At 41.2% G+C, this 17584-nt stretch overlaps 1 protein-coding gene across 4 annotated transcripts in view; it reads left to right on the forward strand.

Annotated features, from left to right (window-relative positions):
- cdk14 (cyclin dependent kinase 14) overlaps positions 1-17584 on the forward strand; it is a 172033-nt gene that overhangs the window by 100302 nt on the left and 54147 nt on the right. For all 4 annotated transcript variants that reach the window (XM_007550414.2, XM_016670637.1, XM_016670638.1 and 1 more), the window contains 2 exons: positions 2203-2296; positions 15438-15501. In XM_007550414.2, coding sequence (XP_007550476.1) covers positions 2203-2296; positions 15438-15501 — 158 coding nt within the window. The remainder of the gene's footprint in view (positions 1-2202; positions 2297-15437; positions 15502-17584) is intronic.

The following is a 17584-nucleotide window of genomic DNA, read 5'->3' on the forward strand; positions in this document are numbered from 1 at the left end:
TGTTTCTCCTGACTGGAAGTAATCCTAACATCCTGACTTGAATTGGATAGAGAACCTGTGGAAGGAGCTAAAGGCTAAAGATTAGGGTGATTGCAAGGAGGCCTTCTAACCTGAAAGGCTTGGAGTTCATCAGTGAAGATAAATCATCAAAATATCAGAGCTGTAAAAAACTGCACAACAATTACATCAAGGATCTGATTGCTGCAATGCCAATACATATTTTCAGATTCGTTATTAAGAAAGGTGTAAATCATGTTTTACATGCCATTTAATCTTAAAATATAAACAAAAACAGATGTTTTAAAGGAGATCTGTTGTGTTATATAATATTTTGAGAGAGATCTTTTTCACCCACTACCTGGAATAAAAAACTTCCTGACTGAATAAAAATCAGGGTATGAATGCTTTTGAGCTTAGCTTGAGCTCAGGACTTTACGCTGACTCTAGCCACATGCATCACAGGTAGATTCTAATAAAGCATTGATTAATGCCTGGTTTTAAAATTAGTTAACTGAAATCGTAGCCATCATTTTGTGCCCATGTGGCTGGACACCACACGGCACGACAAACCCGATCGAACCGTTATACCTAGGATTTCTGTCAGGTTTTGAAAATGGGCCGACAGTCCGCCAACAACTCGTATAGTGTGCGCTGGACATTACACTAAGGAAGAGCACCGGAGTTCAGCCCGTTTTCATTCAGTGTCATCAACAGAAAGAAAAAAAGACAGGAAGAGACGATAAAGCCGACAATTAAAATGAGGTCGACAGGTTTAATTTATCGTGCGATTAATTGATTTGTCGTTTATCGCGACAGGCCTAATCCCAAACTCACATCAAGACTTTTTTAGAGTGACTAAAGCCAGCCAATAATCTGGAAAGGCCCAAAGCTCTAACCTCACCCCTTTTGAAAATACATGGGGATATCTTTAATGGACTTCACCAACTGTGCCTAGAATTACTTTTAGAATATCCATCCAGAATAATAATGGTTCGTAGCTCCAAAGAGCATGTGGTTGATGTGCAACGTGCCAAAAGCACTTATTAAATTCAAATAATTCTTTAAAAGCCTAAAATCCACCTGGCAGTCAGAGTCATGATGATTGGATGGAAAAGTCTGATTTGATGGTACGTGAAATTATCCATGTCTTGCTTAAAACATGATTAAATGACTAAAATTAAGCAGGTTGAATCCCTTCACTCTGCTGTGGAGATCAACGTCACTCTGACAGACTTCAGGCAGGATCAGCTCTCTGAGAACAAATAGCCTCGGATTTACTGCACCTAATCTTCTGAGGATGTTCATTTGATAAAAAAGATTTGTATTTTTTCAGCGTATTCTGTCTGGCAGGGTGGCTCTCACAACTGTTGTATGTCAAGTTGAGGCCAAACAGATTGACTTTTTCAAGTGGAGTGCTACCGCTTTTGCTATGAAATAAGCCCAAAGCAATTACAAATTGATTTGGGCTACAGTAATTAAGCTCATTACGTTTGGACTTATTTCAAAAGTAATGGACACAGAGATGGAAAAGAAAGGAAGAAAAAGAAGCATCACAAATCAACACCCTAGTAGTCTGCCTCTAAACCTGCAGAAAGAGAGAAAAACAGAGACCTGACTCAAGTCAATCAGAACACGTCACAGTACTCCACGTATTTACTAAACAACATTTCAGTTTTAACTATAATGCTTCTTAATGGCCCCAAAAACCTTATAATGGAACAAGGCCGAGCCTGAAATAAGCTCTTGTCCTTGAGCTGACCTCTCTCCACCTGAGCCAGCAGAAATAGTGGATGCTGGGGTCAGAGCTGCATGGAGATGAAGCTGTCTGCTTCCATTCAACGGTCCAAATGAAAAGTTTGAAGGGAAGAAATACTGGTAATATTGCTGTCTCTTTGCTCTGATGGCTGCTGTTCACTGATGCAGAAAGTGAATCTGTCAGGAAAAACCCACAGCGCTTTGATAAATGAGCTCTGACTGCACACAGTGAGAAAGATTGTTCTTTCTCCCTTCCACTTGGCTTGATTTCTCAGGATTTCCAACCAAAAGGTTATAGAGAAGGAAAATCAGCACCTCTCTGTCTGGCTGTTGGAGTTAAAATCATGTAAACTTAATATGCTTTAAGGAAGTGAAGAGCCCAGGATTATGTTGAACAACGTAAAGGCTTCAGCTGAGCTCCACTGATCTAGTCCTGCTCTGTTTCAGGGGAGTGGGCTGCATTTTCATCGAGATGATCCAGGGAGTGGCTGCCTTTCCTGGAATGAAGGACATTCAGGACCAACTGGAGAGGATATTCCTGGTGAGTTTCTGATGTTGATGAACTGATGAGACTTTCCTAATGAACAGCATACTGTATGCCACATTGTTTCTGTTCAACCACTGCAAAAACCTCAGTCAGCCTTCTGTTATTACATCTCATACAGACTCTGTTCACTTACTTCAAGCAGCTTTATGACACTTTTTATCCTTACACCTGTCTTTCTGTGGGCTACGTGAAGATACGTGGCTTTTTACATACAGAATTCCACTCGATTTCCATCTCCCTTAAATGCTCCATCTGGGATTTGTTCCATTGAACTCGATTTCACCGGTAGAACTAATACAGGGCCAACTGAAGTAGAAGTTGTGAATGGTGACGTTGATTTTCTGTGCTGGCTTAGGATTGTAATCTGAAGAAGTGATTGAAGGCGTCCAAATATTGAATTGACATCAGCATTCATCATGTGAACTAGGCTGAATTTCTACAAATTACAACCAAGAGAGAGAGAGCCCTTTGTATGGCAGGCTGGTGTCACTGCCATGGAACTTACAGAGCCACTGAAACATATATGCTCTGTCTAGACTCACCTCAGCATGAGGAGTCCTGGAAGTGGCTTCAGCTAGCAGTCCCACATTTATGAAGTCTCTTGTGGTTAGATGAGTCCTCACCTTTAACAACTTTGTCATCAAGCGCACCTGTATTTTACTGTAAAGCTGCTGACTCCTAAACATGAACAGTTCTTGTGCGTTTTGGACAACAGATGTCGTTCACATGGTAACTAGAAACAAACAGCCTGTTGTTTAGGACAGTGCAGACTTTGTCATATAGCAACACAAAGTAGAAGAAGAATGTGATGTTTTTCAGATATTTCTTAGTAAACTGTAGCATGCATTTGTGTTGATCCCCCTGAGGTAACAGTTTCTAGAGCCGCTGGTTTGTTTTGTCTCTACCATCGCTACCATCTGCTATTTTTACTCGCTCTTCTTTGCTCAGTCAGGTTTACTAACAGCAATTTTTAAATATTGAGTTCTAGCCAGTCTTGATGTGAAGCTGTATTTTCCTCCATCCAGATATGGTGTGTGTGTATCTGTGCTTGTCCAGCTTGTTTTCGTCTAGCGCCTCCAGTGGTGAGGAGTTCATAGTGTCACTGGTAGCAGCGACACATTCCTGTGAGCACAAGACCAGGAAATTAAAGTCTGGAACCAGAATAGTGAGACTACCGGCCTGAACTCTGATAAAGGATTTATATCATAAACAATAGATAAATACCTGTATGTGCATTTACAGAAAATGTGTGTCTTTCTGTGTATCAGATGGATAGTATGAATATTTAAAGTGACATGAGCTCTAATAAATCCTTTTAACATGCAGACCTGCCATCCTCGCTTCTAATTTCACCACAAGCCTCTTAATTGCGGCAGACATAATGGATTTATGTCTGTTGGCTGGAAGGGCCTGAATAATTAATGTCAAAAATTACAGAGATGAGAGTATGAAATGGGTTCAACAAGGGAAATTGTCTAGAGCCAAGACAGAGTCTGCTGGCTGCCGTTTGGCCTCTGGGCTGAAGGCTACAGACAGACATGGGAGATTGGTCAGCTCTGAGGTGAAGGTGAATCAAGACAGGTTCTCTCCCAAAGCTGGTGGCAGAGGCAGATGGAGAAAAATGCTTCTTATTGATTGTTTTTTATGCCAGAGGGAGGAAAGGGAGCCCCAGACACCCTCCACCCCCGGTTCAACCAGACTCTTAGACACAAAGACCCTTTGAGATGGGAGGGGATGATTGCTGGCCAGACTGATGAGGCTCAGCTGCACACTGCTCTCTACTTTGGTTTTTCATTTTTGGCACTGGCAGAGGGTGTGGAGGAGGCAGCTGAAAGACAATTGGCTCAAACCAAACAAATGGTCATTTCCTGCTGCACTGGTGTGGGAAGTATTCACCTCCTTTCACATTCTCATATTTTCCCTTTTTATCTCTGTTACATTTTTCAACCTATTCAGTTTATTTGTATAATTCATTTCAGCAACATAGCAGTTCAAAAGGCTTCAAATAATAATAATAATAATATTATTAATAATAATAATAATAAAAATAAACAGGGAGCTTTTTAGTCTTAAAGGAACTCAGTGTTTCAGCAGTTTTGAAGGTTTCTGGAAGTTTATTCCAGATTTGTCACACAAAGAAGCTGAGGCTGATTTTCAGACCATCAGACTGATATCAGATTAAATACAGAACAATGCTTTCAAATGATGATTTCATTTACTGGAATAAGGGAAAAACACTATCCAAACAAACCTGGCTCTATGTGAAAAAATAAACACATGCATGATAAATCATTTATTAAGTTTAATTAACTGTCTTTTTCCAAAGCTCCGTTTAATTTCCCTAACCACTTCAAGGTCTGAATGCTGCCAGGGTTGTGGAATCAAGAAGACATTTAATAGGAATGTCTGCAACAATATGAAGTTCACTTAAGGACCAAAGACAGCAAAACATCATGAAAGAAATTCAGGACCAGAAAAAGTTGCTGACTTGTATCAGTCTGGAAAGTGTTGTAGAGTCATTTCTAAAGGTTTGAGACTCCAGAGAACCTCAGCAGTGGAGAACCTTATCAGGAGAGGCTGATGTAAACCTAACAGCATGTCAGACAGAAAACATCTCACTACAAGAAATAACGAGGGGCCAAAATTCAATTCAATTTCAATTTATTTCAGGAAAACACATTAAGCAATGATGCATGTTAAAAACAAAGCAACCATTGTTTTGTGCAGAGGTTTTTCAGCCACGGTGGATGGATGGATGGATGGACTATAAGCAACTTATATAAAATTCCCTTCTCACCCTCTGCGGGTGGTCTCTCTGTCATCCTCTGAGCTCGGGTCCTCTACCAGAGGCCTGGGAGCTTGAGGTTCTCCTCCAGTATCTTGGCTGTGCCTAGAACTGCACATTTCTGGACTGAGATGTCTGATGTTGTTCCTGGGATCTGTTTGAGCCACTGCTCCAGTTTGGGGGTGACTGCCCCGAGGGCCCCGATGACCACAGGCACCACTGTGGTCTTCACCTTCCAGGCCTTCTCCAGTTCCTCTCTGAGGCCCTGGTATTTCTCCAGTTTCTCATGCTCCTTTTTCCAGATGTTGTAGTCACTTGGTATTGCTACATCCACCACAACGGCTTTCATCTGTTCTTTATCCACCACCACAATGTCCGGTTGGTCTATGACATTAAAGTTAGTTGTTTTAGGGGACATTAAATGAGTAAAAGCAGAAGAAAATATTTTTCTCCCCACTGTTTATGAACTGAAGTATTTTTCCTAATCCCAGGATAACATAGACCTCTCTCTGGGTCCAACTACAGGATGCTGCTGTATGGATTTAGACTTTTGATGCTAACTTGTCTCAAGAGCTGACAATGAGTCACCAAACCTACTTGATCTTACAGACAGATCTCTTTGATGAGTTGCCAAAGCTGTTTTTAGTACCTTTTATGTAAAGCTTCCTGACATTGGTCAGTAGAAGCCAGTGGGCAACAAAAGGCCACAGACAAAGCTGGGTGTTGGTGGCCAGGGATCAGGGGTCAGGGCCAGCTGGCAGGTGTGACTGATGGGTGGCATCCAAGGCTGGCTGTCACCCCACGCTGTAACGATGGAAAAGATGGTGAACCATGTCAGTCAGCCAATGTTCAACATGCTGATTGTAAATGAGTAGAGGCTCATTTACAATCTAACGGTCTATTGATTCACAGAGCGTAAGGATCTTGAATCTGGCAGAGTGGAGGCTGAAGTTAAGGAGAGTCCTTCAGTGAATAGACAGCAGTCAGCTGGCTCCAACACATCTGCTTTCACTTCATGGAGGATGGAGCATCTCTAGGCCCTGATTACAGTACTGTGGGTATCACTGTAAAGCCATATTTCTCAACAAGAGCAGCAAGGCTCCCTGAGGCCTCAGGGGCCCCAGTCAGGGACATCAGGGACCCCTACAGGCTCTGTAGGGGTCCCTGACAACCTTCACAATCTAAAGAGCCATTTTCCCCCTCAGCCCAGCTAAATAGGACTTGATTAGAGCCAAAGTGTTACCTGACCTTTTTTTTAAAGGTCAGGTAACACTTCTTACAGTATCTACAATACTACTAATAAAAATATAAGAATGGATCAATTTTTCTCTATGGGAAGTTGATATTTGTGGAAAGTGGTGTAACAAAAAGCATTTAGTTTCCAACAGCAACAACAACAATAAAAAAAAAAAAAATAGGAAAATGGAAAATAGAAAATGTTACTGATACTTCAAGTGCCAGAAACTCCAAAAAAGGAAAACTGCTTGAAGTGGGATATGTTATTAAATTTAGATTTAAAAACATTTGTTGATTCTTTGTAATTGTTGACAATATGAATTACTGCAGTTTTCTGGCTGCCAGCCTATCTTTAAAATGTCATACCTGCTGATTCCAATTTGCTACATATACCAACAAAGTCACTAACTTGACAGCAGTGGGCTGACTATTAACTGTTGCTCTGTTTTATGAAAATACAAATATGAAATGAGCAAAATGTTTTGTTCTTGTAATTTGTCTTTAAAATATGTCATATGACTATGTTAGAGCTAAAGAGTATTTCTAAAACCAATAAACATCAATGCAAAGCTCTATTGCTGCTGCTTTCTTCTACCATTCTATCCTAATGTACATCATACCGTTATATTCCTCTGACTTGACAGCCTCTTCTTTTGCTTCTCTTCTAAATCTCCACCCCTGCTTTAAGTGTTCAGCTGAAGATGGAGCTGAGGTCTCTGACCCTGAAGAAGCTGCTTAGCCATCACAGTTGTCCTAATGTTGGCATTTCCATCCATCCTTCCCGCTGCTCTCTGCAGCCCAGCATGTCGACTGCCAGGCTGTCAGGCAGGTCAGAGACCCATGTGAAGGGCACCATCAGTGAATTATGCGGAGTCAGAGGCATTGGAAAGGCCACGTTGTTTGATAAGAGGGAGGGAAAGGTCAGTTTCAATCAAAGTTTAAGAGGCATGCTGCCAAGAGCCGAGTCGGCACATTGCTCTGGACGCCCAGGACAGGAAGCTGGAATGTTAAAGGTGGCCGAAACCTTCAGTGATTTGGGATGTTGTGTTTGCCTCTGCTCAGAGCAGGGGTCTCATGGGCCTTGAGGGACATGGAGCAATTTAAAGTTTCATCTGTGTGTCATAGTGCTGTGGTGTTTGCGTTTTCCTCAAACTAAATTGGCCTTCACCTTTGTGTTTGTGAGTTTTCACTGCAGGCGTTTCATGGCATAAGCTATGCTTCCATCCAGCTGTCATGCAAATTTTCAGCTAACTTATAAAAAAGAAAATGGGAACTAAGTTTGTTAACATCTATTAGAATCGAATCAACCAGGCAAATCGTAATTTCATCAGAGGTTGACGTTCTGTATGACTGTAATAAACAGGGAGTGGAGGTTGCAAACTATTGCCTACTACTGACTATTGCACTACAAATCTATCCCCCACCCCACCTGTGTGTGTGTGTGTGTGTGTGTGTGTGTGCGCGTGCGTGTGTGGGTGTGTTTTAATTGTATTTAATTTATTTATTGTGTAGTTCTCTGTTTAATTAGGCAGCTAATTAAACAGACAGCTAATTTTTTTCCCTTTATGTTTAGGGGAAAAAAAATAAATGTGTAAATTCCAATTCTTCCATTATTGTACGTTGTCTTGACATTTAGTTTAATAAAAAATACCTTTAAATATTTTGAATCTTGCCTTATACATGAACCTTTTTTAATGTGAAACCTCAAAATGGCCATAAAAAAACACTGATGGAAACTCAACTAGAGACTCTTGGGTACTTTTAGAGTTGTATCCATGCTTTTTCTAAACACACTTCAAGTGACATGCAAGAATAGTCCCTTTAAATACTGAAAAGTGCATAAAAATGAAATGTCATCAAACTTCATGTGACTGACCAGCTAAAGCAGCATAATCACCAACTGAAGGAAAATGCCTTCTTTGTGGTGGAACGTGACCTTTGCAATAAAGTAAGGTAAGGTTTGTGCCTGTAATATAAGCTGGAGGTGTGTGAGTACCTTTGCAAGTCACTGTAATCCTGGTAGCCAGTTGAGAGACTATTGCTGTAAAGTATTATTTAATATTTTTGCTGCTATTGTTGCCGAGTCTGTATTCTTGTCCTGATCCTACAGATAAAGTTATTTTCCCCTCTCTCTCTCCGGCTCTCTCTATGTGTTAATTACAGCAACATTACACTTCCTTCCTGTTGCTGCAGGTTAATTAACTCTGTCTGGCAGTTTTAGCTTGACATCTGAATTTTAGATGTGCTGATTTTGTTTTTCAGCTCTTTAATGGGATCTTGGTGAAATAAAAGTGTCAACTGAATTTACACTAACATCCAGTGCTGCATACAGCAATTAAACCTGTTTTAATGACCACTAATAAATCCTGAAAGGGTTCCTTTAGTCTGATACACAAAGGAAGAAATGGCTTCTGTATTCCCTTAGAAATACTTATTTCACTGCAATCCCAAATCTTCAGGGTCCCTCACCTTGACAGCACTGAGTCAGAGCCATTTTCTGAGCTGATCAGTATTCATACATGACCACATGTGTGCGTCATATTAAGCATGACATACAGGCATGTTTTTATTTATTCCCACTGTCTGTGTCTGCCCTACAGCATGTAATGGAATAGCTGCAGTCGTGCAATTTATGCCAGAATCTTTGTTTGGATGGATGTTATCAAGGCTTTGTGTCCCTCCATGCCTCTCCCTCTCACACACACTCTCACACACGCACACATGTCTGTGTGAATTAAAGCATAGGTGGATGAGGCCAGGCTGATTGGCGATGGTTAACCAGCTGTCAGCACACTACAGATTCCACCCAGTGGAAGGTGTACATGAATATGGACAGGTCTATCTGCAGGAAATAACCTGTCAAGTTGAGAAGTGTGTGTGGTTGGTGTTGGAGTGTGTGTGTTTGTGCTGCAAAGACAATAACATGCCTCCTTGTATTAGATGGAGCAGATTCTGGTGAAGTATGAGCGCTGACAGCCGTGGACGGCGTGATAGCTCACGTTTGTCCATAACATCGATTTACTGTGAGATTTTGACTGTGTGATCATAATATCCCACTTAAGGTAATTAATAAGAGTGAGGCATTACTGCAATTAAGTTGTTTTCAAGTTATTTATAAAACACTTTAGTTGTTTTATTATTATTTCTGTGCTATGATTAATGTGTAAACACTGCCTCTGCATTCCAATAGCTCCAGCTTCATTCACACTACATAAGGAGTACAATCATTATATGTGCTGTTATGGTTTTGATCATTAAAGATCCATAAAATAAAACATATTTTGTTGGACTGAAATAGATATAACCTGTACTCTCACTAACTACAGTATGAGATGTTAAAATATCAATTTTCCATAACATTTGTAAAGTGCCTTGTGAAAGTGAGGCTTTAAAACTGATTTGTGTTTTAATTCAGCCTTATGAGCTGCTGTCCTCTGCAGGTGTTTTGGGGCATCAGGCTCAGTCAGCCTGGATGGAGAGTATCTGGGAACATGCGACTCGTTAAGTTTGAGGTATTTTGGCCATTGCCTTCCAACTATTCCATTCAATTCTCATCTCCCTTCACTGCTCCATCAGGACTTTCTAGTACTGACTAGGATTACTCCAGGGCAGTTTCAACCAGGCCAATCAGTGAACAGAAAGATTAGTTGTGAACAACTGATGTATATTTTCCTCTGTTTTAGAATTACAGTCTGCCTGTAGTTTTAGTAATGGCAGTGGAGAAGTGAAGGAAGTCATTCAGTCCGTGTTGGCCACACTTCCTAATATTGAGCAGTTAAAATCAGACCAAGAAGAATCTTTAAGACTGCTGGCAAATATGTTGTGGCCAAACACACACACTTCATCCCGCAGATATCCACTTGTACTCAAGGCGGACTTAATGCGATCTCAAAGTGGATGTACCTTGGATATGTCTGCACAAAGGTACATTTTTATAGCTGTGTACTCTGTGTCCCACAGTAAACAGCTTGGCTGGAAACTGGTCAGATCAAACTGTTGTATTTGTGACACTGAGGATTTGGATTTAGTCTGCCTGTTGTAGCTTGGCAGTGTTAGCAAAAAGAAGTGAATAAGGCCTTTCAGTTTGTGTTGGCAACCTTCTAAATATTGAGAAATTAAAGTTGAAGTAAGACATGTTTTTCCTGGCAAACATGTAATTTGGCTCAGCACGTCTCTCTTCACAGTGGCCGATGGTTGTTCGCAGCGCACTTAATTTCCGGTTAGCTTCATAGCACAGCTGGCGCATTACATAAGACACGGCAAACGTTAGCGATATGGCAAATCAGATCCATGGCTCCATGAAGCAGTTGTTTCTGCTTTGCACTAGGCTAGTCCAGAACACCTGACCAGGGAAGTGTCCAGGAGGCATCATAGGCCTGAGTTACCTCAATCAGCTTCTCTCGTCATGAAGGAGCAGTGGCTCTACTGAGTCGCTCCAGATGATCGAGCTTCTGACCCTTTCTCTGAGGGAGAGGCAGACACTGTGCAGAGAAAACTGATTTCAGCTGCTTGTGTCAGCGGTCATGACCATAGATGAGGGTAGGAATATAGATTGATCAGCTCAGCTTTCTTCCAGTCTGTTGTGGCAAAGGAATATGAAAAAATATAAATCATGACCATATCTGAGCCGCTTCTTGGAGAGAGAGAGCATACTTCAGCTAGAATATTCTCTACAAGATGCAGTTCAGAAAAAACCATGAAGGACTTCATCACAACACATAAAGGCACTGCATGGCACCCATAGCTGTCCACAGAGAAGTGTGTATGCGTGTGTGTGCGTGGGCATGCGTGTGTGTGTGTGTGTATGTGTGTAGCATCATTTCACCAACAGTCAGCCACTGTGTTTGTATCTCCTGCATTAGGGTATACAGAACACACTCCACCCAGTCACAGTGGGATACAGCTGATCCAGTTGGCTGTGGTTCTGATTGGTTTGACCCGCGGCCCCCCAGGGGTGACCCCAATAAGAGAGTGGGAGATTAGTTTTGGAACAGAGAAGCTGAGACATGGGGTCAGCTATAGGACATAGTGTTAGAGAATATGGATGAGGCAGAGTGGGATGCAGCTGGGCCGGGGTCAGAGGGTCAGTTTATGTTGGGATTAAAGAGCTGATATGTGAGGAAGGTTCAATTCCAACCGGAAAAACCCAGAAAACATTCAGTTTCCACAGAAACAGAACTGCTGCTTAGTGTGAGTAGATCTGGTGATATTAAAAAAATAAACTGCAACAGTTCAGATAACAGTGAAGTCTGTTTGCAGAGATGCTGTCCAGTTTCTGTTAGCATGAGGCATAAAAACTGTTATGGAACAAAGGGAAGCTGTTCCTGTTCCAGTGGTTATGGATGTGGAAGAGGTCAGAGCAATGTTTGTGGTACGGGTGGGACTGAGTCGAGTCCAAGTGCTAAGCTTTTATTTTTGGGTTTTAAACAAGTCAGTCATAACTTCCTCCATAATAATTACTAATTTAGAGATTTATATAATTGTTTTAAAAGCTTTTCTGTTTGGCAGAAACAGTAAGAAGAAGAGAACTTAAAATAATGAAGGTTTCTGTTACCAGCAAACACAAGTCAAATAAAAAACTAATTATCAATAATTTTTATAAAATAAAAAAACATGTTTCCTTTGAAACAGAGATCTCCATGTTATCCAACTACAGTAGTACAAGCTTTGATCTTACAATATTTTATAAGTAATTCTAGATTAACCAAATCAACAAATGATTTATATAAATGCATAAACTGAATTTTCTGATCAAATTGACTCCAGAGGGCATCATCATGAAGCTTCTATCTGCCAACATGAATGTTCATGAGCAAACCAAATTATCAGAGGAGATCATTTGATTTAAAGAAAGTCACATCTGAGTCAGAAACGGTGATTCTCCAACATCCATGATTAAATTACCGAACAAACCCTCATGTTCTACAGGAATAATAAAGGCAAAACATGTATTTCCTGTGGTTAACATGTCTGTTAAATAAACATATTGTTTATTACCATTACATATTCAACCAGCCTTGTAATGGATGCTGAGGATGTGAACGTGATGATCTTCATGTGGAGCCACGCTTCCTGCTGTTGAGAATACAGTTTGATGGATTTCAAACCTTCCCACGCATTCTGATGAATGATTTTTGATTCTGTCTTATGGGAAATGAATCCTGTGGTAGTAAAACTGGAGGCAGGACACAGTCCGTGACCCAGATTCAGTCCACACACTCACACACCTCCTGTCAGTCTGTCAGCTGTCCTGACCCATTTTCAGCACAGTCGCCAGCCACACCGCTCCAACCTCTTCATCCCCTCTCTGCCAACAGAAATATAATTGGGGGTCCCAGAGTGAAGGTCAGATACGCCTGGCTGGGTGGTCTATAACCTATCCTGGGTGTGTGACGGAAGTGGAGGGCTGGTATGTGTGCAGCAGAATGTGTGTGTAGAGCTCAGGGTCATGCCCTTTGACCTCACATGAATTCCTCAGTAAAACAAGCCATCTCCATCTTGACATGCCTCGTCCCGACGCTGGCTCATGTTCCTGGATGAGTATATTCCTCCCGGCTCCCTGATCGTTGGCTTTCATCATATCCTTTATCCTGCCTGTGCTTGACCTGGAGCTCACTGGCCTGGAGAAACATTGACATTTTCTTTCCTTCGAGGATGCAGACACTGAGGATTGCCTAAACCAGAAACACAAGTCACTTTCAAAACACCAGTGGAACCAGAGTATAGTGCTAAGAAATTTCCCATTTATAAATATGAACTTCTACCTTGTTTTCTTTGACATGTTCAAATATTTCAGATGGTACTAATCCTCTTCTATAGAAGTTGGTCATAACATATATGAATTCTAAATGTAACTTTCAATACTCTCTTTAATTATGAGTGTATACTTGTGGGTTACATAAAGTTTCATTCATCAGTGTTTGTTTCAGTTGAGCTAGTGTTCAGAGTGCAGGAAGGGAGCCAGTTTAAATGGCTGATCTTTAGGTCTGTTTTCCTCCTGAGCTCTGCTGATGCTGCTCCTCGTCTCCATCATTATAAAACCTTGAACATTCACCGCCATGCCCTCCACCCACTGCCACCCTCCCATCACTTTAAAGGTCAGCAAAGTGCTGCATCAATAATGCAGAAGAGGCTGAGCTCTGTCAACCAAAGATCCACTCACATGCCACACTGAACCCCCAACTCTAGCAGTTTAATCTGGTTCAGAAAATCTACCCATACAAACAACAGAAAAGTTAAACAAATACAAACTGTATTGATCCTTGAAATCATCCAAACTGGCTCTGTACATGTTTTCACCAGGGCATGTTATTGTTCGAGCTGCACAGTGGCGCAGTTGGTCGCACCTTGCAGCAAGAAGGTCCTGGGTTCGATTCCCGGCCCGGGGGTTTTCTGCATGTTCTCCCTGTGCATGCGTGGGTCCTCTCAGAGTACTCCGGCTTCCTCCCACAGTCTAAAAACATGACTGTCAGGTTAATTGGTTTCTCTAAATTGTCCCTAGTTGTGTGCATGGTTGTGTGTCCTGTCTGTCTCTGTGTTGCCCTGCGACACACTGGCGACCTGTCCAGGGTGACCCCGCTTCTTGCCTGGAACGTTAACTGGAGAGAGGCACCAGCAACCCTCCCAACCCCGCTAGGGACAAGGGTGTATAGAAAATGGATGGATGTTCTTGTTCCAGACAAACAAAAAACTCATCCTTAAAAGCTGTATTCTTCCCATAATATCATATTGTCAGCTTCCTAAAACAATGGTGTAAGTTATTTTTTGCCAAAAGGCAAACAACAGATTATTTTGTTTTTGTCTGAATCACTTTTGACCAAAGATGACTTGGGCCATTATTTTAGCAAGTTGATGATATGAAGCTTGTTTTGTGAGCTCACACTGCCCTCTGGTGGGTGATTGTTATTATTGCATCAACTGTCTAGGTTGCATCAAATCATTGCCTTTTTTGTGTCTTTTAAGAGAAAATATTTTTGACTCGTCAGTCTATAATACATTGAGACTAAAATGAGTCCAGTCAGGCCAGACTCTAAGCAGAGCCATGTTTGCTGTGCATAGAGAAAACCTCATACTGCCTCTTTTGGTTCTTCTCCTCTTGTTGTCTCTCAGCTGTTCCTACACACTCGCCTGAAACGGATGGCTCCCACAACCACACTCTCATCCAATCTCTGCATAGGTTGTGTTCTTAGTAAGCTGCTTAAATCTCTGCTGTGCGGAGTGTGCTGCTGATCTGAGACATGCAGGCAATCTGGAAACTATTATGCTGTAAAGCTGTGATGGATCATGTCTAAGGCATGTCCGCTGCTCTGTGCTTTCTCATCATAAACCCAGCCTGTGTGCGTGAGAACTCAGGCTGAGTCGCCTATAAAAGTTGCAACAATCAGGAATATTCTACGAACAACACAAAACTTTTTAAAAATCTTAATTAAAATTAGATGGATTAACATCCATATACATTTCTGAGAGAAAACTCATTTTGTGTCTGTTGTACATATGACATATTATCAGCAACACATAATTTCACTCTGAGATTTATGAAAACTGTTAAATACTGTAGTTCTCAAGCAAAGATATGTTTATATGTTTACGCTTCATAATACATATTATAAGAATTCTCTTGGTGTTTGAGCTTTTTTTCACATGTTGTCACAAAGCTTAATGTGCTTAACTGAAATGTATGACTCACCAACACAAAATAGTTTGTAATTGTGAATAAGACTGAAAATGATTGATGAATTTTAATTTTCAATTCAAATGAAAATCTGAAAAGTGTGTCTTTCATTTGTATTTAGCTTCCTTTATTCTGACACTCCTAAATGAAATCCGGTGCAACAAGCTGGCTTTAGAAGTCACATAAAACATTTACCTGCAATTTTCAGTTTTGAATGGATAGAGTTAAATCCAAGACCCGAGTCTGAGAACAAACAGCCAGACATACGTTAGAGCGGTATAAACCATTAATTATTTTCCTTCCCAGCCACACTATGCATAACTTTACTGCAGTTTATCAAAAAACAGAACAAGTTCAGGGATATAAACCACTTTTAAAGTATTTAGTGATGAAGATGTTTTATTTTCTTGTGCTGACTTCTTCTCTGTTCATGTCTCTGTCAGGTTCTTGGAACTCCGTCTGAGGAAACATGGCCTGGCGTTAACTCCCTGCCTCACTTTAAAGCAGGTGGGACATTTCTTCTCTTGAAGCTGTGCTGGAGCTGTTAGCATCTGTTATGGGTCATGGTTGTGACCTGGAGCCGTCGTTCTAAAACCCAGTCCGGTTTATATCTCAAAGAATGCACCAATAATCCTTTATTTAAAAAACTTAGAAACTTAACAGCAAAATACAATCCATCATTTTAGATGAAACCAGACAGAAAGTTAATCTAATCCAGATGAGCAGTGAAGCAGGCCTTTATATCTCAACGTTGACGACATTGAAGATTCAACGTAAGCCAATCTTCATCTGTCTGACAGATGACCTCACATTAGACTCTAGAATATTTAGACTATTTAGAGAGGAGTTGCAAAAATGTCTGGAATGTTCTCCACTGGATTCTAAGTAGTTTGGAACTGATCCTGTAAACTTTCCCTGGTCTTAGAAAAGCAGCCTTTGATGAGGTCATTCATCCCTGGCAATATGTAAACACTCTACAGAGCTGCACATATTTTATGGAAGTGGTCAAACTTACTAAAGACCTCTTGATCATTTCTAGGATCACCTCCAGGAAGCTGGACCCTCCATGGTGCCATCAATATATAAGAGTTAAGGACCAATGAATGAGGGCGCTGCCACACTGTTTTACTCTGTCTGGCCTCTTTGGGGGTAATCTCCAGCCTGGCACCTCTTAAGCTAAGCTCACCATCTTATTCTGGAAACCCAAAGACAGACTAGATCCAGACATTAAAAAAAAGTAAAAAAAAAAAAAAAATCAGTTTATAGAACATTGGAGTCAGGAATGAAAGTGGCATACTTTGAAGGACACATTAAATAAATAAATAGACTTTCTTTCTGGCTATTTGAGGCTAGTGTGTGTTAGTCTAGGGCTAAAACAATTAATCAGTTTAATCATGAAGAATCAATTATTGAAATAATAGTCAACCAGCCTGGTAATTGGTTAATCATAGCGACCGACTTTTCTTCTGTAAACAGACTGTAACATCCCAGGTTAAACTGTTCACAGAGGTCTGATTGCTGATTTGAATGATTTGAACGACCATGCAAAAAATAACAATAAGCATGAAGACCTGCTGAGTTAACGTTCCACTCCACCAGTTCCTTAATCACTGTACTGTCACTGTGTTTGAAGAAGTTAGCTGCTGGTCAGGTGCAGACCATGTACATCCCACTGCTCGTCACACCTCTTACCTGCTGAGATAAAGAATCATTTAGCGTTTTTGCTGCATGAAAACTTGACGTGCAGAAACTGTTGACTTCTTTAAATCAGGTTGAAAACATCATCTGGACTGTTTTCTGCAGCTAACCCATCAAGGCCAAAGATTAATACAGAATGCCTTCATGTGTCCTCTGTTTTTTATTTGCCAAAATTTGAAAGAGACATAAAATCTTAGCGTTTCTTTCCTTTACGCGATTATGCCTCGAGCTGTTTTAAGTTATATATCTGCTCCTTTGTTCTTCCTGTGAAACACTTTGAATTACCCTGAATGCTGCCATTCCTTAAGAAAGAATTTGAGAAAGAAGCCGACCCTGTGATGGACTGACGATCTATCCACCCAAATGATTGGTGGAGACGGGGAGCAGCTCTTACACCACCCCGCATGGATGAAGCAGGTGTTGAAAATAAAGAAAGGGATGAGAGAACACTATGAGACACTGACTGTTCTCTTTTATTGTAGCAGCAGCAGCAGCTGCAGCAGCTGCAGCAGGCCAGCTCTTCCAGCTGGTAGCCATGCCTTCTGGGAGCTCATTAGGGCTTTTTATGGGCCGATTGCAGATTAGTGTCAGCTGATCCAGGAGAGGGGAGGCAGGCAGGAACAGATAAAAAGAGGTGAAGGTGGCGGGCAAGCAGCCATCCCTAAGGTACACTGTGACCCAGACTCCAATCTCCAGTGGCCAATTAGGGACCAACATGCACACATAGCCCATGCTAATGTGAGCTCACGTCCTGTCTCTATGGTGACATTGTTGGCTTGGAAGCAGGTAGGTGGACCACAGGTGTGTTAGACATTCAAAACTACCCTCAGTCAAAACTCGTATTTCTCATTCAGTGGCTCCCTGTTAATCCTCAGAAAGTTGGAGGAAAGAT

The sequence above is a fragment of the Poecilia formosa genome, unplaced genomic scaffold, assembly GCF_000485575.1.
Source record: "Poecilia formosa unplaced genomic scaffold, Poecilia_formosa-5.1.2 Scaffold36, whole genome shotgun sequence".
Classification (NCBI taxonomy): Eukaryota; Metazoa; Chordata; class Actinopteri; order Cyprinodontiformes; family Poeciliidae; genus Poecilia; species Poecilia formosa.